The 25,759-nt window shown below is 40.7% G+C and overlaps 1 protein-coding gene across 2 annotated transcripts in view; it reads right to left on the reverse strand.

Moving 5' to 3' along the window:
• Positions 1-25,759, reverse strand: part of LOC129697221 (chloride intracellular channel protein 5-like) — a 120,361-nt gene that overhangs the window by 62,844 nt on the left and 31,758 nt on the right. Inside the window, exon 1 of one of the 2 annotated variants that reach the window (XM_055635560.1) lies at positions 5,619-7,292. The exons of the other annotated variant lie outside the window; for it this stretch is intronic. Within the exon in view, the coding sequence (XP_055491535.1) occupies positions 5,619-5,681 (63 nt within the window). The 5' untranslated portion in view covers positions 5,682-7,292. Of the gene's footprint in view, positions 1-5,618; positions 7,293-25,759 lie in introns of those variants that run through there. 2 annotated transcript variants of the gene reach the window in all.

Consider the following 25,759-nt stretch of genomic DNA (forward strand, 5'->3'; position numbering starts at 1 on the left):
TACCTACGAGCAGCTATTACCATAATTCTCCGAGTTCAAATCAGGGGAAACTCGGGAGAACTCTTGAATAAGCTCGTACAGTGGGACAGGCCCTTAAACCAGCAGAATTTCTGAATAGTGGGATAGGGATTATTGGGCCTTTATTGTATACTGATTGATCTGGATCTTCTGATCAGACATGTGGCTGAGTGGAATCAAGGATTAGACTTTGGCCAAATGTTCAGCTTGGCTTTGGCTGACAGTGACTCCTGAGGAGTTCAGAGTTAAATCTCAGTAGGGATGGAACTTGTTTGAAACAGGAGACCAATAACTTACACAGATAAATAGCTTCTGAAATTTATTTTAATCTATCGCTGGGCAACTAGCTATTCAAAAGTGAATTAATGGACACCAGATGGTAGCATAATAAAGCACCCAGGGCAGGAAATTACATATATTTCAGCATTATATTTATAATATTAATATTTCAGCAAAGAAGTAGGATGACAAACAATTGTTTTCTATTTAGGAAAAAGAACAGTGTGGCGCCAAATCTTTCCCAGATCCAGTTATTTTAATCTCATCCGAAAAATGATTGTTGGGGAGTATGGTTCTTTAGCACCGGTTACCATTCAAAGTTGAAGATAAACACAAAATGCTGGAGTAACTCAGCAGCACAGGCAGCATCTCTGGAGAAAGGTAATGGTGACGTTTCGGTCGAGACCCTTTTTCAGACCCGACCCAAACATCACCCATTCCTACTCTCCAGTTGTTGCCTGTCCCTCTGAGTTGTGCCAGCATTTTGTGTCTATCTTCGGTTTAAACCAACATCTGCAGTTCCTTCCTACATTCAAATTTGCTTTCTATATGAACATGCAGAGGTTCATGATCCATGCAAAGAAAGCTGGAGAAAGAAACTTAACTCTGGTCGATATCTATAGATACATCTCTCCCTGATGTCAATAGAAAGTCATGGGTTTCTTGTTAAATTTTCCTCTCTACAGCTCAACAAGATGGGCAAATCACTGCAAGGTCTAAGTTTGAAAAAAAAAAGGAGGATGAGGACCAACCACAACACATCACCCTAAAGACCTCTTCCCTCATTTAATTGCAGCATGTTTAAAATCAATTTTCTATATCTTACCCAATTTTCTTAAAGCCGATGTGTATTCTTTGTTTACAGTAAATCTTCTCAACATTAGCCCTGAATATACATTTAATTAATATTATTCATCACCAGCTCTACCCACCACTGACCTTCAATTACAAGATGGTCTAGTTTGAAACAATGAGCAACCTTTATCCTTCTTCATTTTATGTAGGCTCCACAAGGGCTTAGAGTTCAACTTTCTACATTTTGTGTTTCAAAACTCCATTCTCTAACATTAGCAACCAGTCAGGTTTATTCTCTGAACTACGAAATAGCTTAAATGCCTCTCATTTGTCTTGGTGATCAGAACTGGACAAGGCACACGAGGGCAAACCAAGTACAGTCAGTCTTGGTATGATTTGTGGCCTACCGAGTTTAGCATTAATTGATTTTCCTGCATTGATCACTTTACTTGACTTACAGCGATTTGCTTTACTTGAGATACAGCGCGGAAACAGATCCTTTGGCCTGCGATCACCACTAACATTATCCTACACACTAGGGACAATTTACAATTTTACCCAAGCCAATTAACCTACAAACATGTATGTCTTTGGAGTATGGAAGGAAACCTGAGCACCCACTGAAAACCCACGCAGTAACGTATAAACTCCATACAGACAGCACCCGTAGTCAGGATCTAGTTCAGTGCTGTGCGGCAGTGACTCTACCGCTGCACCACTGTGCTGCCCCCACTTGGTTTCCCATAACTTGTGGATCTTTATTTTATCTTGATAAGATCAGCTTGCTGAGACCAGACAAGAAATAAAACGTGGTTCTCCCGAAAAGCTTGTCCAGGGCACCCTACTTAAATTGCTTCAAAAATTACTGATTTGGTGGCCCTCGCTTCCGTTACAATTAAGTGCTTGTAGAAGATGGTTATGACACATATCAACACCTGCCTCAGTAAGGCCCTGAACCCACTCCAATTCATCTATAATAACAAAAAATAAACAGCAGAGATGGCCACTCTGGCTTTCAACCCTGCACTGGATCAATATGAACATAAACATCAGGTCATTGACTACAGCTCAGTATTCAATAACACCATCTTTTCTAAACTTATTGTCAAACTCTGGGAACTGAGTCTCTGCTCATTTCTATGAATCGATCTTCGACTTCATCAGCAGACCTCAATCAGTATGAATTAGCAACACTTCTCCCAACTGACCATGAACATACAGGCAACTCAAGACCCCGTGCATGGTCTCCTGCTCTACTATATAGCAATCACTGGGTATAGACTGACATGGTCACAGCAGCAACAACTATAAATTTGTTGACAAAACCGTTGTTGTTGGACAAATAATGGGTGATGATGGGTCAGAGTACAGGAGGGAGATCGATAATCTGATTGAATGGTGCCAGAGCAACAATCCTGCTCTTAATGAGCAGGAAGGAACTGCAGATGCTGGTTTACACCGAAGATCGACACAAAATTCTGGAATAACTCAGTGGGTCAGGCAGCATCTCTGGAGAAAAGGAATAGGTGACTTCCTTGGGTCGAGACCCTTCTTCAGACAGTCAGGGGAAAGGAAAACTGGAGGTATGAGGCACAAAGTACAAAAGAAACATGTGAAAAGAACAAATTAAGGCCAGCAAGGATGATCATGGAAAGGTGGAACAAGGTAGATCAAGTTAGTCTGTGGAAGATGTGATAATGAGGGGGTATGAACAGTGAAACTAAGCAGGCCGACAGTAAAACTATTAGCACTAGGGTGACGGTGGAATTGAGAAGGCATACAAAGGTTACTTGTAATTAGAAAAATCAATATTCATACCGCTGGGTTGCTAGCTGCCCAAGGGAAATATGAGGTGCTTTTCCGCCAATTTGCGTATGGCCTCACTTGGACAGTGGAGGAGGCACAGGACAGAAAGGTCAGCATGTGAATGGGAGAGGGAATTAAAGTGTTGAGTAACCACGAGATCATGTAGGTCTAGGAGAACTGAGCATAGATATCCAGCAAAACAATCACCTAGATTGCGCTTGGTCTAGCCAATATATAGGAGTCCACACCTGGAACAGTGACTACGGTAGACGAGGTTGGAGGAGGTGCAAGTGAACCTCTGCCTCACCTGAAAGTCATGGTCCTTGGTCGGAGTCGAGAGAGGAGGTAGAGGGACAGGTGTTGCATTTCCTGCGGCTGCAGGGGAAAGTACCTGGGGAGGGGGTGGGAAGGGATGAGTTAACCAGGGTTTTGTGGAGGGAATAATCTCTGCGGAATGGGGTGGAGATGGGAAGATGTACGATACGAAAATGTCGGGAGGATTATGTGCTGTACGCAATGGCTGATGAGGTGAAAGGAGATGACATGGAGAACTCTTTCTCTGTTGCGACTATGAGGAGGGGGAGCAAGGGCGGATCTGCGGGTTACCAAGGAGACTCGAGTGAGGCCCTCATCTATGATAGAAGAAGGGAACCCCCATTCCCTAAAGAATTAGGACATCTCTAATGTCCTGGCACGAATCACCTCATCTTGGGCACAGATGCGATGTAGACGGAGGAATTGGGAGTAGGGGATAATCTTTGCAGGAGGAAGGGTGGGAAGAAGTATAGTCTATATGACTGTGGGAGTCAGTAGGTTTGTAATATACATCTGTTGATAGTCTATCTCCCGTGATGGAGATGGTGAGATTAAGAAAGGAGAGGGAGGTGTCAGAGATGGTCCAAGTGAATTTGAGTGCAGGATGGAAATTGGTAGTGAAGTTAATGAAGTCAGTTCAAGAAGCAGACTTCTGGAAGGAAAAGCCTAGGATCCATAAACTGGTCTTCCTTGGCAGGACGACAGTGGAAAGAATCAACAGCTTCAAGTTCTTGGCCATGCACCTTCCTGAAGATCTATCCTGTGCCCAACACATTGATGCAATAACAAGAAATCTCATTAATGCCTCTTACTTCCCAAGAAATACAAGGAGATCCAGCACCATTATGAGGGTACAGTAGAGAGCATGCTGACTGGTTGCATCATAGTTTGGTACAGTAGTTATAATGTACAAGAATGGAGGAGGCTGCAGAAAGTGGTTGATATTGACCAGCCCATTACAGGTTTTGATCTCCCCACTAGATCTACTCAAAGCACTGCATCAAGGTGGCATCTAACATGAAAGACCAACATCACCCTGGCCTTGCTCTCATCTGGCTGCTTCCACAAGGAAGGAGTTAGAGAAGCCAGAGAACAGTTCCCTCCAGGTTCAACCCTTACCTCCGGCTTCCTCCCAGTAACCATCAGGTTCTTGAGGCACACTTCACAAAGCTAACCAGTCCCACCTCATCGGTGAACTACAATTGACCAAATAGATTGCACTGTGTACTTCAGTTTACACTATTATGGTTTGGTCACCTATTCTAATTAATACTCTATTGTTTACATGTTTTTGTGTTGTTGCGCTAATGTGCCTGTAAAGCTGCTGCAAGAATTTGATTGTTCCATTTCCAGTGCATATGACAAATGAACACTATTGACTCTTGAAATTCAACTGCAAACAGGTATGACTTCAGTTTACCCTGATGAAAGGGTTTAAAATTTGTTCACACCCAGGACACTTTTGGATTTATCAGAGTAGGTTATTAGGTTTTTGCTAAATGACACAATGTGCAAGATTAATCACTATTGACAGGTTCTCATGACAACACCAAGAAACAGTTAACCAAGGTAGTTTAAAAATAAGGAGTGGAACAATGGAATAAAAGAATACAACTGTTTACATCCATTGTTTTGATGAAACCCAAATATTCTTTAATATCCTAGGTCATTACATTTGGCAAACCATAATTTGTTATCAATGATGAATGCCAAAAGATCCCATTTGAAAGAGAGGAAAAAAAAAACAAATGATTGAGAAGGACAAAAAAAGGTTTAAGGTACTAATCACAACATGACACGGATGTTTATTCCACTGCATACTGCTTAAAGCAATTGGGATTTGAGACAACTATATTAACTGAACATTGCAAATATATTCTAGTGCTAAAACTGAAGTGTTATAAATGTGCTCCAGTCACACAAGGCTGTGCTACTTTCACTTGATTCAATGTAGCATTTATCTCTATTCTGAAAATATGACTTTTATTTTAAGGAATCAGGATTACATTAATTTTCCAGCAAAACAAACAACCCAAGGTTTTTCATCCACCCATTTTGAGTGATGACATTATGTGCTGGCCAGTTTATCTTATTTCAAATAAGACAGAATCATCGTTTCTGACACATTTGGTGCCTTTTGAAGTTATGATACTACAAAAAAAAAACACACAATATTTTTCCAGCATACATTCAAAAGCAATTTAAACTAATGTTTTACTGAACACACCTGCTGTGCAAACATGATAAAACATTTACTGCCTCTCCGCAGACCAACAATTATAGAATGCTTCTTAAAAATCCAGTGCATTTAAACTAGAAATACATCATTCTTCGTACAACTCTAACTACAGACAAGATCCCCTTCCCCTTAATTGCACAAGGCTACAATTTAAACAGTACCTTACCTTGACAAACAGTTCTATTTCAGGATCCATGTCCAGGCCATTGACAGGTGTCAAGCCTGCCATGTCAAAGTGGGTCCTGCTCTTCAGATTGCAGTTGTTCCTCACCTCCGAGCTTCAAAAATCCACTTGGAGCCCTTCATACATTCCTCCTCCGGGACAGTTCCAGCAAGTTCGAAACACCATCTAGTCACACTCTATACTACCAACACGATCCTGACATCCAAAGTAAACACCGGCCAAAATGTATAACACGCTTTTCACAGGATTGCTAGTCCGCCGGGAAACCTACAAGTAATGACAATATCTTCCCATTTCATGCAAAGCTCCTCTCCGACAACTTCTATCAATTGTACGTTTTGTAAGTGAGACAGCAAAGCAGCCAAAAATAGCACCAAGTGGAAAGAGGCTGGGTTACACACAGAGGGTGGAGCTAGCTGCTGTCAGCAACCACTCATCTCCTTTTATTTATTTTCAACCAATCTCACATAGAAAGCTGCTTTTATCTAAATGATTAATGCTGCCACAACGTCAAACACCAAGTTTATTCTATGTAAACATACATTTAGACACCCTGACGCTTTCATTGATGGGAACTAGCGAGCAGTCAGTGAGCAGGGTGGTTTTGTCAGCCGTACACCTATATGTATATTAATCACTACAGAGAAGAAACCAGCCTGTGAAATCACAAAAAAATAATTATCAGACATTGCTGTCAATAAATTGGTGGGTAGAAAGCTGTAATGCATAGTGTCTATTTTACATCTGAAAGGCACAAATAAAACATACAGATTCAGCAGTATTCAGATTCTGCTGATGTTTCTACTTTTAAATTTATAGGAACTATTCTTTTTAAGGGCATCCAATCCCCGAGATATGGTGCCTCATTCCTAAATATAATCTTTACCCCAATAGCATAAAGCAGATACACACTGATGATGCAAGGTTAAGCCTAAGTTTGTAAGTGGCTCCAGACTTGTCACTATCACATAAAAATATATGTGCTCTGCTGATTTGTACCACCAGTCATAAATACATACCCCATATGAAATTTGCTTTATGCATGCTTGCCATCATGTTCGGCACAGATATGGTGGGCAGAAGGCCTGTTCTCGAGTTGTACTGTGCCAGGTTCTGTTCTTCAGATTCAGGTTCAACTTTAATTGTCATTGTCAGTGTACAGTACAGAGACAACGAAATGCCAGATTATTCACCAGATTGGATTTTGTTAGGTTAGCATCTAATGAATCTGGCAAGAAAGTTAGGTATGCGAAAGTGTTTGAGCATGTAACAAAGTTACACAGTACCGATAAAGGACTTTCGACCCACTCTGTGCATGCCGACTAAATTGGCATTCTGGCTAATCCAATTTGCCTGCAATTGGCCCATATCCCTCTAAACCCTTCATATCCATACATATATGTCCAAATGTATTTTAGAAATCATAATTGTATCCAGGTCTATAGCTTTCTCTGGCAACTATTTCCAGATACCGACTGCAGCCCAAGTGAAGAAATAGCTTGCGATGTCCCTCTTAAATCTTTCCCGTCTCACCTCAAGTCTATACCCTGTAGGTTTAGAATTATCTACCCTTGGGGGAAAAAACTGAGCATTCACTTTATCCATCCCCTCATGATCTTATACAGCTCAATAAGGTCGCCCCTCAATCCCCTACACACAGAGGAGCAAAAAAAATAAATAAAATAAAAATCACAGCCTATTCAATCTCCCCTTTTAACTCAAGCCTGCAAACCCAGTTAACATCCTGATGAATCTCTTTTGCAACCTTTCCAACTTAATGACATCCATCCTTCAGCTGGATAAGCATAATTACACATAGTATTCCAAGTGTAGTCTTACCAGCGACTTGAACAGCTGCATCATGATGTCCCAACTTTTCTGCTCAATGCCCTTCCCAATGAAGGCAAGCATGCCAGACACCGCCTATTTTAGGGAAGGTGGGTCTGTCTGTCACACAAAATCATTGGACCTAGTTATTGAAAAGCAACCTTATTATATGTTGCAATTTTCAACTTGTAAGTACTGTAAGATTTTAAAAAATCTGATAATTGAAAATTAGTTTGAATAGCAGTGAAATCTATCCAATATCCACAGGAAATATATAACTACGGTTGATTACAGTAGTTACTTAATGTGCTAATCCTATATTCTGAGCATCACCACCAAGTGGGTTGAAAGTCAATACTGAATATAAATGGAGTCCATGAAAATTAGTATCCTTATGCCATGGAATATTATTTGCAATACTGCCTTGTATTTAAGCAGACAGCATTCAGTATATGGTATATAAAGATCAATGAGGAAAAGTATTCCTTTCAAAAGTTTTCTAAATATTTTAGAAGAGAATCTAGAAGTTTTTTTGCTGCTGAATTTAGAGAATGTTGCAAATTCCAACTGAAATTTTAAGTTTGCCACATTTCATTTCCTGCTTTACTATCCTTTTAAAAAAAAAAATCAAGTCATTTTAAGCTAGTTCTTGAGATGGCTGTTAGTTAACATACTGCACCTTCAAGTTTTAAACCAAAGCACTCATTAAAATTAAAGCATGAGTTTTGGATTCGATTTCAATCGGAACGTCATATAACTGGTAAAATGACTAACGTAACCTTGAGCTTTGTTTGAAGTTCAAAAGCTATGAGAATGCTAAGATTAGGGAAAATAAGTAAACAACAGTTACTGACACTGCAAAACTGGCCCAGAGGTCAATTTTACCATCACATGCAGTAGCCTGAATGCAACAAATGTGTTAAATTTGAGAAAAGTCACAAATATATTACCAAGAAATTGTTTAATGATTGGTGAAAAAGGGACGGAGAATATATCAAAGTTCAGACCAAATTGATATGTGCATGTCAGTTCCCTCGTTAATTTGCACATGTATATGAGTATAGAAGCTGGGATGTAATGTTAAAATTGTACAAGGCATTGGTGAGACCAAATCTGGAGTATGGTGTACAATTTTGGTCGCCCAATTATAGGAAGGATGTCAACAAAATAGAGAGAGTACAGAGGAGATTTACTAGAATGTTGCCTGGGTTTCAACAACTAAGTTACAGAGATAGGTTGAATAAGTTAGGTCTTTATTCTCTGGAGCACAGAAGGTTAAGGGGGGGACTTGATAGAGGTCTTTAAAATGATGAGAGGGATAGACAGAGTTGATGTGGACAAGCTTTTCCCTTTGAGAATAGGGAAGATTCAAACAAGAGGACATGACTTCAGAATTAAGGGACAGAAGTTTAGGGGTAATATGAGGGGGAACTTCTTTACTCAGAGAGTGGTAGCGGTGTGGAATGAGCTTCCAGTGGAAGTGGTGGAGGCAGGTTCATTGGTATCATTTAAAAATAAATTGGATAGGCATATGGATGAGAAGGGAATGGAGGGTTATGGTATGAGTGCAGGCAGGTGGGACTAAGGGGAAAAAAAGTTGTTCGGCACAGACTTGTAGGGCCGAGATGGCCTGTTTCCGTGCTGTAATTGTTATATGGTTATATGGTTTGTATACCAACTGTCACCCATCGCACTTTGGTCCCATTTAGGAGACAACGTGTTTCGCTCAATAGCTATTTGGAATATCCCAAGGTACGAAGGAAATAGAAACCTTATTTATTTTTAAATTGTAATAACCTTCCACAAATAGTCAGCAAGGAAACTATTAGCTGCCAAATGTTGAGGGGAAACCACCATGGAAGGTAAAGACAGGAGCCAGAAAATGCAGGAATCTCCAATAGCCATTTCCTTTAATAACAAGTGAACCCGTATGGATACTGTTGGGGGATAATAAAACTGACATTAACAAATTTAGCCCAAACTTATCTACTGCAAACCAAGATGGCAGTCTAAATAGGATTCAGAAAAAGGACATCAAAATGTTAATTACAATGGAAGTCAACTACAATCCATTCTTCTTTGGTTCAATGCAGCAAAATTCCAGCTGGTGTCAAGAACAGTTGCCTGCAGTCACTCAGCAGCCATCCCAACAGTCCCCTAAACGTATAAACGGGTTATACACAAGGTCGGGATGTATGTAAACTGTGGACCTCCTATAGCAGATTCAAAATAGATTTACCTGTAAAATGGGTATGTGCTTATTTCAAAAACTTTCATGAACCTTGGATGGGAAATAGAGATGATCCAGGAAATTATAAACCAGCATGCCCCTCATCAGTAGTAGGAAAATTATTGGAGAATACTCCTCGGGATAGGATATACTCGCATTTTGAAGAATTAAGGATAGTCAGCATGGCTTTGATCATATCCGGTCGTGTCTTATGGCCTTGAGTGAGTTGTCATTACATCGATCAAATTTCCTTATTCTTGCCCTTCTGTTGTAAAAAAAACCTCTCCAAATGAATGGATTTGCACTTTAGCATTTTATCTATTCATGTGTGTATATATTTATATTATAGTATATGGACACATTGATCTGTTTTGTAGTAAATGCCTACTATGTTCTGTGTGCTGAAGCAAAGCAAGAATTTAATTGTCCTATCAGGGACACATGACAATAAACTCACTTGAACTTGAACGGGTATGTTATTCATTATTAATCTTGAACAGGTTCCCTAGAGCAATTACTGGGAAATGTTTGAGCTTTGACAAGTACTTCAGTTGAATCCAACAGAAGTATATCTGGGAAATTATTGATAAATTTCAGCCATCAAGGCCATAACATCTGTAATTGTGTGGGAACCTCAAATTAACCCATGCTTAAAGATAAATATTATGACATTTCTCAGCAAGCTCTGTTCCAAGTCTGACTGTTTTTAGGGAACAAGCATGTTAAATGACACAGACTCCCAAACAATGATGAAATAAGGCAACGCCGAGTTTGACAACACTCGCTCAATAGCATAGGCAGAATCTGTCTACTGCATAATTAATCAGTTCCTTTATGGCAACCACTCAGGCTCCCAGATTTATCGTCAATTCCCCCCCAAAAAATCCGGATTATTTTGCAATCTCCACCACCACAAGGAAAATAGTTTTCAGATACGAATAAAATCGAAAAAGTACTAAGTACCCAAAATCACACTTGCTGCATTTTAAAAAAGAGCAGTTACTGAACTAACCCGATTGCTGAGGTACAAATCAATGATATTTCTTCTAAATGCTACTGCGAGGGATTGTTTTGCAGGGCAGTCAATCTGCATTTTAATCATTAACATTTGCAACAATAAACTTGAGTGAAAAATATTCAAACACATTCCACAGATTTGATGGATTCTCATTATGAGCTTCAGACTATTTTTTATAGAGAAAGGTTTATTCTAAGCTATTGTGCCCAGTATATTATTGCATCATTGCTACACAAAATGTTGGTATTCCAGGGCAAGATGGTGTTTTAACTCACTTTAGTATAAGGGGTTCTCTATGTATGATTGTTATTACATTTATGTTGAAAAAATGCTGTCAAAATAACTCAGCAACTTGTCACATTTTCTCTCCACGTCTAATAAAGTCATTGTAATGTGCACAATGCTTTGTGGTGTACAAAATGTGACACAGCTAATTAACTGTTTCCTCAGCACATTTAATTCCAGCAACCCCTGTTCAAATGATACAGAACCTTTGAGAATATATAAAATACAGTGACTAATGTACTAGATAAAGACATCCTAATTTATGTAGCACAGATTTGTTTAGATTCTATTTTAGGAACCATGGAACAAACCATCACTCTATCCGAAACGTCACCTATTTCCTTCGCTCCATCAATGCTGCCTCAACCGCTGAGTTTCTCCAGCATTTTTGACCATTGGTCTATCAATATTTACTTTCCACAATTTGTGAGTATGAATCCAATTTGGGTACATTCCTGCTTTATGTAGGGATTTTAAATTTGGTTGATAGTCTCCCTTTTTTGAAAGTGGCTTGGTGTTGGTATTGGTTTCATATTGTCATGTGTACTGAGATACGGTGAAAAGCTTTTATTTGCGTGTTATTCAGTCAAATCAAATCAGACTCTGAAGTGGCTGCATCATTTCAGTTACACATTCAGCCTTCAGTGATCAAACTTATCAATAGCTGGATTCATGAAACACTGATCAATTAAAAGCGAAGACAGTTTCAGAAACACCACTTTAAGGTTTATTGGATGGATTTGCAAACTGCAGGAATATCACTAGGAAGTGGTTGAAGAGGGAGAGGAGGGGGTATGGAGGGGAGAGGGAGATGAAAGTGGGGGAGGTGAAGAGGGAGCATGAGGCGGAGGGGGAGATAGAGGAGGGGAGTGGAGGAGATGAGGGGGAGCAGGGAGATAGAGGGAGAGGACGGTGTGCGGATGAAGACACTGTACATGAAGCTAAACTTTACATATGCAAATCAGGAAAAAACTGATTATGAAGATGTGCTCAAATGATTGGTAGTAAAAGTTTTACCACAACCGACCCCAGCCATCAGGGGACCTGATTTTGTGACTGTGCAACAAATGCATCAGGGGTGCAACTTATTCTTAATGACCCCAAAATGGCAGTGGGAGTAAAATTACACAAGATTCAATCTAATTGTCACATGTACCAATTAAGGTAAAGTGAAATTTGAGTTACCATGCAGCCATACGAAGTCAAAAGCAAAACTACACACAGCACATAAAATAAAGTTTAACATAAAACATCCACCACAGTGGAATCAACATTCCTCACTGTGATGGAAGGCATCTTCCTCCTTTGTTCACCCGCTGTTCAAGCCCTCTCGTCGGGATGATCGAAACTCGACGTCGGTACGGATTGGAACACTCCGCAGAGATGCGACGCATAGAAAACATTTCATCTCCGTCGAGGTAAGTGACTAAAACACTAAAGGTTTTTTGTGACTAAAGGTTTTGCAAAGAATAGTTTGCAAAATTGTTGATACAAATTGTGCAGGAATGGAATCACATAACTCGTGTCCAAACCTGAGATTTATTTTCTGCTTTAACAGAGGTACAATGCCATATGAAATAAAGTTGAAATCTTAAAATTTCAACTTTGTTTTAAGGATTTGTACTCCAAAATAGCAATTTATGCGATTCAAAAAATTCTGATATTTAAAATGTGTTGAGATGATTTGCTGTATAATTGTTCTTCCAGACTTGAAAATGTTCTGCAATAAATGGCAATGAGTTCATGCTGTCATTTTTGGAGCTTCAATACTGGAAACATAATTGAAACTGCAATCTGACTTCACTAATTAGCATCATGAACAGTTCTGAGAACAGCAGTGGATTGGGTTTTGCTGTTGTACACCATGTACTGGTGCCCTCTAGAGGGGCAGTGCAGATATTAAGATGCCAAAATTCTGCAGATTTAAACCCAAATGCTAAAAGGCGGATTTAAAATAAATGTTTTAAGAGCAAGCCAACTAGTAACTCAGTAACAGCAACAGACTAGGAGCACCCGCTAATTTCTCCACTCTTTTTATACACAAACTATTTTTAACTCCAATCAAAGCTCAAATTGGACCAATCACAGTCCGAGGAATTATCAGCCAACTCACACTCTACACGCCCCAGTTCAAATTCCATTTATGAAGCCATCAAGACAAATGATAGCCCTTTATTTTTTTACAACCAACACCTTCCTAAATTGCTATTTTTCAAGATTCGGTGTTATTGGTTTCATGCGTCAACTTGTGTACTCAATCAAGTCATTCAATAAAGCCACTGGCTTTAGTCCTCATCACAAATATTAATTCTGTTGTCACAATCTCAATCTCAACCACCCTCTCTCTGAGATATGACTGAAACAGAAGCAGATTGTTCTCAGCCTCATTGTAATATTTGAAAGGGGGATGAGTGTTTGACCCATCTCTATGAATACCAATACAAACAGAAAATATTGCAAACATCTAAAACAGGGCAACTGTGTTTTGAGCAGTCAGTTTTTATTTCAGATATCCAGCATCTGCAGCGTTTGATTTTTCAACTGCATTCGCTAATTTCCACCTCCAGCTGGAGGGCCTGTTTCCATGTTGTAAGTCTATGACTCATGATGAAGTTTGTGACAGCAATGGCATATTCATCTAGGTTAGCCACACAGTCCTTGAATATTTGTTTAATACCATTATTAAATTCAATATATTTCCATATTTATTACTTTCCTCTATTTATTAATATTACTGAAATGTGTACGATTATAAATTGGGCGATTTATACTAGCCCCGACTAACATTTGTATACTGAAAAATATTCAGTGGGGTGCTGTATGAATGAGAATCACCCACTGGAGACCATTTTACCATTCATTCCATGCATTATATTCCTATTACCGTATTTCCCGGCAATGAAGACGCACCCCCATTTTGAGTTGCTAAATTTTGAAAAAGGGCTGGCAGGACATAGAATTTCTCACGCTCAAAAAATAAAAAAATAAAAATAAAGAAACAATTCAATTTGCCCAAGGCTTCCAGAGCTCCTCCATTCTGAATGACTGAGTGGGTGGGGGGTGGAGGGTGACAGCAGGTGGAGAGATGGTGGGAAAAATGGGAGCACACCGGGACAAGTTGAATCAGTTGTGATCTTAACGATAATACTAGTTCAAGGGACCAATTGAGGTTACTCGTGTTGACACAGCTCCACCGCCCGCTGTCCTGTTATCCATCGCCCGCTGACCTGCTCCGCTATATGATCTTTGCTCTTGAAAGACACGGACCGGGCAGTGAATGCCATGCAGTGTCACCCAGCGCAGCAAGTGAGGCCATGTCCTGCTCCCGGCGGCAGTCGGAATTTAAGGATTTGCGGGAAGCGGCTGACATGAGCGAGGCCGGCGAGCAGCAGGAGAGGTGTTCAGACGGAGAGCACTGCCAGAGGTGAGCGGGCCGGCAGAAGGCACTGAGGTGGCGGCCAGTTCTGCTGTCTGGTCCTGGCGGACACTCGCAGCCACCCGAGCTACTTCCCTCCCCGGCCACAATGCGGTGGCTCCACGCCCGGAGCGCCACGGCAATGGTGAGTGAGTGAGTTGCTGGCATGTTGCCAGACCCCCTCCTTCTCAACGCTCCTGCCCGTGCTGACTCGGGCCAGACTCCCCACATGCTGTGAAAGGAACTCTCCTCCACATAGCGGCGCTGTCCTTTTACAGCCGCTTCCCATCAGCTGCCAGCAATAAGGGATAGACCTGGCTATCATTCTTGGCTAACAATCTAACCTTTGGCCTCCAAGACGCAGGTAAATTTTCGTGCTTTATTTTTGGGTAAAAAAAAAAAATTAAAAAAAATAGCATCTTCATTGCCGGGAAATACGGTAGTTCTTTTTGTTCAATCCCAATAAACCAAATAAGTTATTGCAATACAGATAAAACGGTCTTATTTGCCATCAAACACTCAATATCCTGAGGGATACATGAAAGCTTTAACTTGTAGAACAAAGTAATTAATTTTCAAAGATTGAAAAATCAATATTATATAGAACTTGTACTGAAAACTTAAATTGTGTTTCAAACCATTCTAAGCGCCTGCTCTCCATCAACATATTCATTGGCTTTTCAATTGCATCAGCATGGGAAACTTACTTCAATCTCCATTTCAAGGTAGACACAAAAGCTGGATTGACTCAGCGGGTCAGAAAGCATCTCTGGATAAAAGAAATAGTTGATGTTTCTGGGCTGAATTCCTTTTCTCCAGAGATGCTGTCTGAACCTTTTCTCCAGAGATGCTGGCTGACCCACTGAGTTACTCCAGCTTGTTGTGCCTATCTTCAGTTTAAACCAGCACCTGCAGTTCCTTCCTACACACTCCATCTCAAGGGTTAGATTAGGAACTAGCAACCATTACAGGTCGCCGTTGCACTGCTCGCACCTTATGTCCTTTAACATCATTCCATTATCCCAGTTTCTCCAACCGAGCTATAGGGAGAGGTTGAGCAGGCTGGGACTCTATTCCTTGATGAGAAGGATGAGGGCTAATCTTATACAAGTGGATAAAATCATAAGAGGAATAGATGCACAGAATCTCTGGCCCAGAGTAGGGGAAATTGAGAGCCGGAGGACGTGGCTCTAAGCTGAAGGGGGAAAGATTTATAGGAATCTGAGGACTAACTTTTTCCACATAAAAAGTGTGGTGGGCATATGGAATGAGTTGCCCGAGGACGTAGTTGAGGCAGTGAGTATTGCAACGTTTAAGGAACCACTAGACAGGTACATGAATGGGACAGGTTGAGAGGGATGTGGGCCAAATGCAGAGTGGGCCAAATGCAGAGAGGTGTGACTAGTGTAGAAACATAGAAACATAGAAATTAGGTGCAGGAGTAGGCCATTCGGCCCTTCGAGCCTGCACCGCCATTCAATATGATCATGGCTGATCATCCAACTCAGTATCCCGTACCTGCCTTCTCTCCATACCCCCTGATCCCCTTAGCCACAGTGTGCCATGGTACAGGTTAGTCGATGTGAGCAAGTTGGGTCGAAGGCCCTGGTTCCATGCTGGATGACTAACTACATTGCATCTACAACGATGAGTTGAGACCTTTTACAGCAATATTTCAGAAGACGAGACACAAAATATGGCAACAATCTCTTGCCCCATCCCCCCCTCACTTCTTTGCACTAGTTATCTCCACATTCAGTTCAGACTCAAAACCTCACTGTCCATTTTCGCACAGCGTTGTTTGATCTGATGAGTTCTTCCGACAGTCAGTTTTGCCCCCTCCCCCCCGTGTTTCTGTAATGGCCTCCTTTGTCCCTTATCACACCTTCCCCTCCACCATAGTTAACAATGCTTCAATCTCCTCTTCTATTTATTGGTGTTCCTTACTCAAGCCCTCTGCACCCATGACAAGGGCATGGTTCCGAACCTTTATTCCACCAGTCTCCATATATACAGTGGCTTGCAAAAGTATTCATACCCCTTGAAGTTTTCCACATTTTGTCACGTTACAACCACAAACGTAAATGTATTTTATTGGGATTTTATGTGATAGAGCAACACAAAGTAGTGCATAATTGTGAAGTGGAAGGAAAATGATATGGTTTTGATATGATATTTTTTTTTTTTTTTTTTTTTTAGGGAGGGTTAAATAAAAAACTGAAAAGTGTGTGGCGTGCAAACTTTGGAAGTGATTGCCCCCATTTAGCCTCTGATACCCTTAAATACAGAAATCCATGGGCTGCAACGGCGACAATTGCCTTCAGAAGTCACCGCAAATTAGTAAATAGAGTCCACTTGTGTGTAATCTAACCTCACTATAAATACAGCTGTTCTGTAAAGGCCTCAGAGGTGACAATGTTAGTGAAGAAGGAAGGAAAAGAAAATACCATAGCAGAGAATATACAGTTAATACGACATGAGGAAGACGCTAACGATGTTCTTAACAAACCATTCACAAAGACAGAATTCAACCGAGCTCTTAGAAAAACCAAGATGTCAGCACCAGGTAAAGATCAAATTTGTTACACCATGTCAAACCATCTCAGTGAAACATCCAAGGATTTTTTGTTAGAATTTTATATAAAGTGTGGGAGGGTGGGGGGGAAATTACCGCAAAGCTGGAAGGACTGGGCAGTAGTAATGCCCAATAGGAAAAAGGGGTCAAAGATCTGGCAAACCCAGGGGGAATTATATGCCTATTGCGTTAACATCCAACATTTGTAAAAGTAATGGACTCAAAAATGGTAAAGGAAAGGTGTAACATATTATGTAGAAAATAAAGGATATTTATCCACCTTACCAGAATGTGGTTTTAGGAAGGGGAAAAAAACAGGTTCCATGGATGCGGGCCGCCCCAGCTTAGGATTTTTCAAGAACATGAAATGTTATTCGGAGGTTTTCGTTAATTAACAGATAAAAGTGTAGTAGCTGTATTTTTTGATATTGAGAAAGCATATGATATTGATGTGGGGAGAAGGGTTATTAGTGAAACTAGGTAAATTGGGGATTAAAGGTCGTATATTTAAATGGTTTAAGGATTTTTTATTTGGGAGGTCAATACAAGTACGAGTTGGAAATTAATACTCAGGAACATTAGATAATGAAAATGGAACACCTCAAGGGAGCATAATAAGTCCTTTACTATTTTTAGTAATGATAAATGATGTATATGAAGAAATTGTAAATGAAATTGGAGTTTCACTGTTTGCGGATGATAGGGCAATCTGGAAAAGGGGGAGAAATGTGAAGTTTATTGTGCAGAAACTACAGAGGGCTATAATAAAGGTACAAGAGTGGTCATATAAATGGAGATTCAAATTTTCTGCGGAAAAGACAAAGATAATGTTTTTTACTAGGAAGAAAATTGGTAGTGAGGTAAAACTAAAATTATATAACCAGGAATTGGAGAGAGTAAAATACTATACATTTTTAGGTTTATGGTTTGATGAGAGAATTACATGGATGGTTCATATTCAGAAAGTAGTGGACAAATGTAAGAAGATAATGTAATTAGAATTTTAGTTGGATGTGATTGGGGGCAGATAGAACAGCTTAGAAGGTTATATACACTGGGTTAATTCGATCTGTGTTAGATTATGGTTGTGTGGTGTATGGGTCCGCATCAAGTAAATAGGAACATTAAGAAAATAGACAACATTCAATATCGGGCATTGAGAATATGTACAGGTGCAATAAAAACAACTCCAATATCAGCATTACAGGTTGAAATGGGGGAGATGCCTCTAGAGATGAGAAGGATACAGCTTTCATTGAATTACTGGATTAACCTACAGGGCCACAGTCAAGAACACCCAGCACAAGTTACTGTCAAACCATGCTGGGAAAAGGAGAGAAGGGAAACAAAAAGTTTTGGATGGACAGTGACCCAGAGAGCATTACAAATCAGCATAGCCCAATTAAATGTGGTTCCAACGGTTCCATTACCTTCAATTCCACCTTGGATACTTCCAGATGCAACAGTAGACTTTACAATATTAGAACAGAAAAACAAGGATAAACAGTGTATGTGTAATTCATTCATCATACAGGAATACATTGACAGATACTACAGTTTTGTCCAAATTTATACAGATGCATCAAAAGATTCAGTAGATAAAGTAGGAGTAGCATTTATTGTACCAGAATTTCACATCAAAGTAGGGAAGAGGATCAATAATGAGGTCTCAGTATACACAGGTGAAATGATTGCAATATTCTTAGCGGTACAGTGGGTGGAGGATACTAGGCCTTTAAGGACAGTTATTTGTTCAGATTCAAGTTTAGCAATAAAGAGTTTACAGCACAGCCATTCAGACAGTAGACCAGACATTTTGATTGAAATACAACAAACACTATTCAGAATTCAAATGATGGGGTTTAGTCATATTTTTATGGGTACCAGCACACATTGGCATTAGAGGAAACAAAATGGCAGATAAGGTAGCAAAAGAGGTAACAAAAAGAAGTAAGATTGATTTAAGTATTAACATAGGTAAAACTGAAATCAAAGACATTATTAAGCAAAGACTGAAGGAAATGGCAAAAGTAATGGGAGGAAGAGCGGAAAGGACGGTGGTTCTACAGAGTCCAGAGGAAAGTGGGAGAAATGAGATGTGCAGGAAAAAACAGAAAAGAGACAGTAATTTCAAGAATCAGATTTGGACACACTGGTCTGAACAGTACACTTTTTATAATAGGCAAGCATAATACAGGCAGATGTGAATACTGAGGGCATGAAGAGACAATAGAGCATGTCATTATACATTGTGAGAGGTATGAGGAAGAAAGAAGACAAATGAGTGAACGATTCAGAAAAGAAAAAGTACAATTTGATTTAATAGATATTTTACAAAAGAATTCATATAAGTGCTATCAAATCCTATTGCTTTTTCTCAGGGTAACCAATTTCTTCGTAAAGATATAGGTTATTAGTATATAAGTAATAATGTTATTTGATCCACACTCCATACCAGTTGGTGGCGGTAATGCACTAAAAAGTTGTTTGCCAACCGCCAAAAAAAAAACATAGAAGAAGAAGAAGGCCTCAGAGATTTGTTAGAGAACATTAGTAACAAACAGCATCATGAAGCCCAAGGAACACACCAGACAGGTCAGGGATAAAGTTGTGGAGAAGTTTAAAGCAAGGTTAGGTTATAAAAAAAATCCCAAGCTTTGAACATCTCACGGAGCACTGTTCAATCCATCATCCGAAAATGGAAAGAGTATGGCACAACTGCAAACCTATCAAGACATGGCCGTCCACCTAAACTGACAGGCCGGGCAAGGAGGGCATTGATCAGAGAAGCAGCCAAGGTAACTCTGGAGGAGCTGCAGAGATCCACAGCTCAGGTGGGAGAATCTGTCCACAGGACAACTATTAGTTGTGCACTCCACAAATCGGGCCTTTATTGAAGAGTGGCAAGAAGAAAGCCATTGTTGAAAAAAAGCCATAAGAAGTCCCGTTTGCAGTTTGCCACAAGCCATGTGGGGGACACAGTAAACATGTGGAGGAAGGTGCTCTGGTCAGATGAGACCAAAATTGAAGTTTTTGGCCTAAATGCAAAACGCTATGTGTGGCGGAAAACTAACACTGCACATCACCCTGAACACACCATCCCCACTGTGAAACATGGTGGTGGCAGCATCATGCTGTGGGGATGCTTTTCTTCAGCAGGGATAGGAAAGCTGGTCAAAGTTGATGGGAAGATGGATGGAGCCAAATACAGGGCAATCTTGGAAGAAAACCTGTTAGAGTCTGCAAAAGACTTGAGACTGGGGTGGAGGTTCACCTTCCAGCAGGACAACGACCCTAAACATACAGCCAGAGCTACAATGGAATGGTTTAGATCAAAGCATATTCATGTGTTAGAATGGCCCAGTGAAAGTCCAGACCTAAATCCAATTGAGAATCTCTGGCAAGACTTGAAAATTGCTGTCTGACTGAGCTTGAGCTATTTTGCAAAGAAGAATGGGCAAAAATTTCAGTCTCTAGATGTGCAAAGCTGGTCGAGACATACCCCCAAAAGACTTGCAGCTGTAATTGCAGCAAAAGGTGGTTCTACAAAGTACTGACTCAGGGGGGCTGAATACTTTTGCACGCCACACTTTTCAGTTTTTTTATTTGTAAAAAAATTTGAAAACCATGTATCGTTTTCCTTCCACTTCACAATTATGCACCACTCTGTGTTGGTCTATCACATAAAATCCCAATAAAATACATTTACGTTCGTGGTTGTAACGTGACAAAATGCGGAAAGGTTCAAGGGGTATGAATACTTTTGCAAGCCACTGTACATCTTCCCCTCCCCACTCAGCTTTCTAAAGGGACCATTCCCTCCAACTCCCTGGTTCTCTACTCCCACCAATGGCCACTCCTCTTCTCAGAACCTTTCCATGCAATTAAAAGGAGATGCAACAGCTGACATTTTACTTGCTTCCTTTCCACCTTCCAATCCAGGGAACACAACAGATCTTCCTGGCAAAGTAGTGATTCACTTGTATTTCTTCCAATACAGTACAATTTCTTTCCAATAAAAGATTGGATATCCACTTTGAGAACAGCTCTGTTCAGTCCACCGGGGTGACCCATTCTACTCTGACCTCTTTGGCTACTTCCCCGGTTCCAGAGCCAGAATAGCCAAACATCAGCTCAATGAACAGCATCTGGTTTTACATAATTTCTCTCCCCACATATGCTGCTTAACATAATCAATAGCCAGCATAGATGTGGTGAATTGAAGGCAGCGTCTCTGTATTGTACAACTCTGACTGAATACTTGCTGTATTTCTTTTATTGTCAGAAAATCATACATCTGCTCGGGTCAGACATCAGTGGACAGAGAAATATTGTGAGCATTTCTTGTCTAATCAGATGTTTCATTAGAACTCAGAAAACAAGCATGTTTTCTAGCATCTGTGTATTTTTGCTCTTCAATAGATTTCTACACCAACTGACAGCTCCCTGCTACCCCCTGGGTGTAAATGTCTGAACAGCAAGCAAGTCCCAAAAATGCTTATTTTTGTACTCTTGTACCATAATTTTACAGGACAGTGGAACATACAAACAGTTCCCACATTCCCTCAAATGCCAAGTTCCCACATGCTAACAAACTGCCAAGAGTTGCCACATCTGAGACGGAAATGATAAGAGGAAATGTGGGGGGGAAGGAGATGAGGAAAAAGTGGGAAGTTGAAAACTTAGATTATGATCCATTACACACTGCAAGAAGCAACATGCTAGCCAGCCAGCTGGTGTGGAGCATGCAAGAACAGCTCAACAAGGAGTGAAGCACAAAGACACTCGGAAAGCATCCGGCCATGATGTTGTACCCGGTCACTTCCTTAAAACCAGTTGGTGCAGACCATCTGACAGTTTTTGCAGACATCAATCTCTTATTACTAAGGTCCGAGACCCAAACCTGATTTAGAAGGATATTCATTAATAGCAGTGCCCAAGAGCAGCAAAGTACATGCCTCAATAACTACCCTCAAGTGGCACTAATGTGCTTTCATAGGTAGTTATGATGCACATCTACTCCTACCTTAGGAAGGACTTGGATCCATTACAATTTGCCTGCCAACGGGGGATGTGATATTGCTGTCTCTCCACTCTGCACTGCATCACTTGGATATGGAACTTCCATAGGTGTATAGTAGAGAGCACACCGACTGGTTCGGCAATGACCAGGAACAAAGGTGGTTACAGAGAGTGGTATGGGCCAGTCCCACTTGGGTGTTATTTGCACGTCATTTACGTGTCACGACGCATGTGTCTCGCGCGCATGGCGTGCATTATGCGCACATGGCGCATGGCGAGATGTGGTGACATAGGCAGTGATGCACGGGGAGCGCGCGGCGCCCAAGGATTTTGGGATTCTAAAAAATCCTCGCACGCCACCTGCGTGACGCGCAAATGACACCCAAGTGGGACAGGCCCTGTAGACATTTCCCAGTCCATCGCAGGTATTGACCTCCATAACATTGGCAAAATCTATCAGAGGAGCTACCGTAAAAAGACAGATAATATCAAAACCTATCATCATGGCCACAATCTAATTTCACTACAGGTAGTACCAAATTGTGAAGCAGCAAAAGGTGCCCTAAAATCACGACCAGATTAAATAACAGCTTTTCCCCCCCAAACAACTATCAGGTTCCTGAACACTGTACGACACTACCCACTACTTCAGCAACTACAGTGTTCTTTGGACTTTGATTGCACTATGGACGTTGGTTTTGCACTATCAGGAATACCTACCATTACTATTAACTTATTTAATAGATTATTATACATTCAATTTGTGTGCATTGCATTAATGGAACTGTTGAGCTGCAACAAGCAAACATTTAATTGTTCTGTGCTGGTACATATGACAATTAAACACTCAACTTGACAGGCACATAAACAAAAACAGGGCAAGGCACGGCAAGAGAAAAAGGATTTAACAGAACAGCGAAAGCCACAGTTGTTCCACACAGAATAACTGTGGCATTACTTCAATGCTCTGAAACGAAGAAAAAGGGACAGGCTTGTACTGACATGCAATGCTATTGTTCTTCAAATAATAAACATGTTAGCTAAGCTCCGTTCCTTTATATCGACCAACATGGTTAAAAATGTTTCTGTAACACAGTAAATTGCCAAATGAGATCCAATCTACAAGCCAAGGAAACATTAACTTACTAAGGAGCATCGCAATAGTGAGTTTCCAACAGTCAGTAGAATCAAGACTGCAGACACTATTACATTAAACAATCACTCTGCAATGAGGCCAAACTGTTCAAATCATGATTCTCTGTTCAGATATTCTATGCCATCCTCCCAATCCATGATTGAAGATTTGACACCAAAGATGTTCAATTTAAATTTGCAGTATTAAATAATTGCTATTTAGCAGCTAAGATATGAAGGGAAACTACTGGGGTTAGTTTAGCAGAGTGCACATTTCTAGAATACAAATAGCTCTGGGTGAGGAATAATAGCTGCTTTCAGTTCTTTACCAATAATTTCCATAAGTCACCAGCAAGTATTCACGAAAATTAACCCAGGCTGACTGCAAATAAACTCCCAGCCTATGCCTCTCAGTAAATCAACTTAAATAAATGCACTGTCAAAATCTGTAGACATCCTACCCACCCAATTTTTAATTTTGCCTCAACACTACTCTAGAAATTGTTGGAATTCAGTGCGCCTAAAGTAAGCAAATAATCAGAGACGATAGCTCCAGTATAATGAAATGTGTAATTTTCCATCTATTCAATTTTAAGTACTTAATGGATGCATGATTTGAGTATATGACAAAACACATAAGAAAGCTGCCTGGAACTTGGCATCTAACATTGGGAGTGGATGGAGCAAAAGAAAAAAGAGATAAGATCAACAACGGAACAATTTTACTATGATTATGATATTCCATTACAGGTTATGGTTCCATGGAAAGAATGCTGATGCCTGCTGTTGTAGCCTAGCATTTCCAATTCCTGTGGATTGCATGGTTTAAGGGATTAGCAAAAGCTGCAAAGTCAAAAAATCAGATTAGGCCGAGATCACAGTAAATACCACTCTCCAATATCGGCATGCTCAGTAACAGTAAATGCTGATTTGCAGCTTGCAGTTCAGCAATGCAAGCCCAGAAAATTCCATCAAATGAAAATCAAAGCATTGAGGATACGATGACCTAATAAATAATCTACAAACAAAGACATGCCAATTGAGTGATGAATTACCAAACAACATTAGCGGGAATTGTCTCAATGAAGTGTTCGATAAACTTTTTCGGAAAGTTAAATGACCAAATACATTACTCGATTGCAACATGACATTTTCTCAGACTGCTCCTTTAACACTTTACTTTCCTGTGCAGATGTTTGCTAGTCAGTTTTTCAGGAGGTATCATTCAGTTTTCAACGACCAACCAAGAATCCAACAAAAAAAAAAACCTGCTGATTAATGTGGTATTAAATGAAATGATTCAATTTATTGTCATTGTCAGTGTACAGTACAGAGACAACGAAATGCATTTTTAGCATCTCCCTTGAAAGGGAGACACAGGGCGTCGCGGTGTGCCCGCGCCTGCCGCCGTACATTCCATTACAGGCAAAGGTGGGTGAAGTGTCTTGCCCAAGGACACAACGACAGTATGCACTCCAAGCGGGATTTGAACCGGCTACCTTCCGGTCGCCAGCCGAACTCTTAGCCCATTGTGCTATCTGTCGGCCCTATATGCAATAATAGTGTAAGGCTGAGCAGAGGGGCACTAGGACCCTGCCAGAAGCCAGGCTCCAGTAACCGGATGTGTCTGGAACCCATGGGGTGGGCAGGAGAGAGAGGCCTGGGCTTACACGAGGCTGTTGCAGTTGCTGCTGTTATTGTACAGATTAAAGGTATACTCTGTTTACGTCGTGGTACGAGCCTTATTACAAGCATAACTCGACATGGTGCCAGAACTGGGAGACTTGTAAGCAAGAAAATAAATAAAGAAGAAGAGGACGGTGTATCGTTTTGGCGGGAAATAGGAGACGAGCTAGCAGATATGGCGCAACCTACACCAACTGCTACGTTCACAATACAACCTCCAGAGCCATTCGATTTTACCAAGCCTCAAGAATGGGAGCGTTGGATCAGGAGATTCGACCGCTTCAGGCTTGCAAGCAATTTAAACGCGACGTCGGCAGAAAACCAGGTGAACACGTTAGTGTATTGCATGGGCGATGAAGCAGAAGATGTGCTAAAGGGGCTAACGCTAACTGCAGATGAGAGGAGGGTGTACACGGATGTCAAGGCAGGCTTTGATGCATTTTTTGTGCCTAAAAAGAATGTAATCTATGAAAGAGCCAAGTTCAATCAGCGTGTGCAACTGCCAGGAGAAACGGTGGATTCCTTCATCACTGCTCTATACGGATTAGCTGAACACTGCAACTATGGACAGTTACAGAACGAGCTGATCCGCGACAGGTTAGTGGTTGGGTTGAGAAACGTCTCATTGTCCGAAAAGCTACAGCTAGACAGAGACCTAACCCTTGAAACTGCTATAACAAAGACAAGGCAGTCTGAAGAAGTTAGACGACAGCGGTTTGACTTAAGAGGAGAAAATAGCGGTGCTAGCAAGTGCTCAAATGTTGATGCTGTGCATGCTAAAAGCTACAGAAAACCCAAATTTCCCTCAAAGCCTCAGCCACAAGCACAAACACCAGGCAAAAATAAATTTAATACACAGCCACAGCCAGGTTCAAAGGCCTGCTATAGATGTGGAAAAATGCCCTCGCATGGAAAATTGGAATGCCCTGCT

This window comes from Leucoraja erinacea, chromosome 5 (assembly GCF_028641065.1).
Source record: "Leucoraja erinacea ecotype New England chromosome 5, Leri_hhj_1, whole genome shotgun sequence".
Taxonomy (NCBI): domain Eukaryota; kingdom Metazoa; phylum Chordata; class Chondrichthyes; order Rajiformes; family Rajidae; genus Leucoraja; species Leucoraja erinaceus.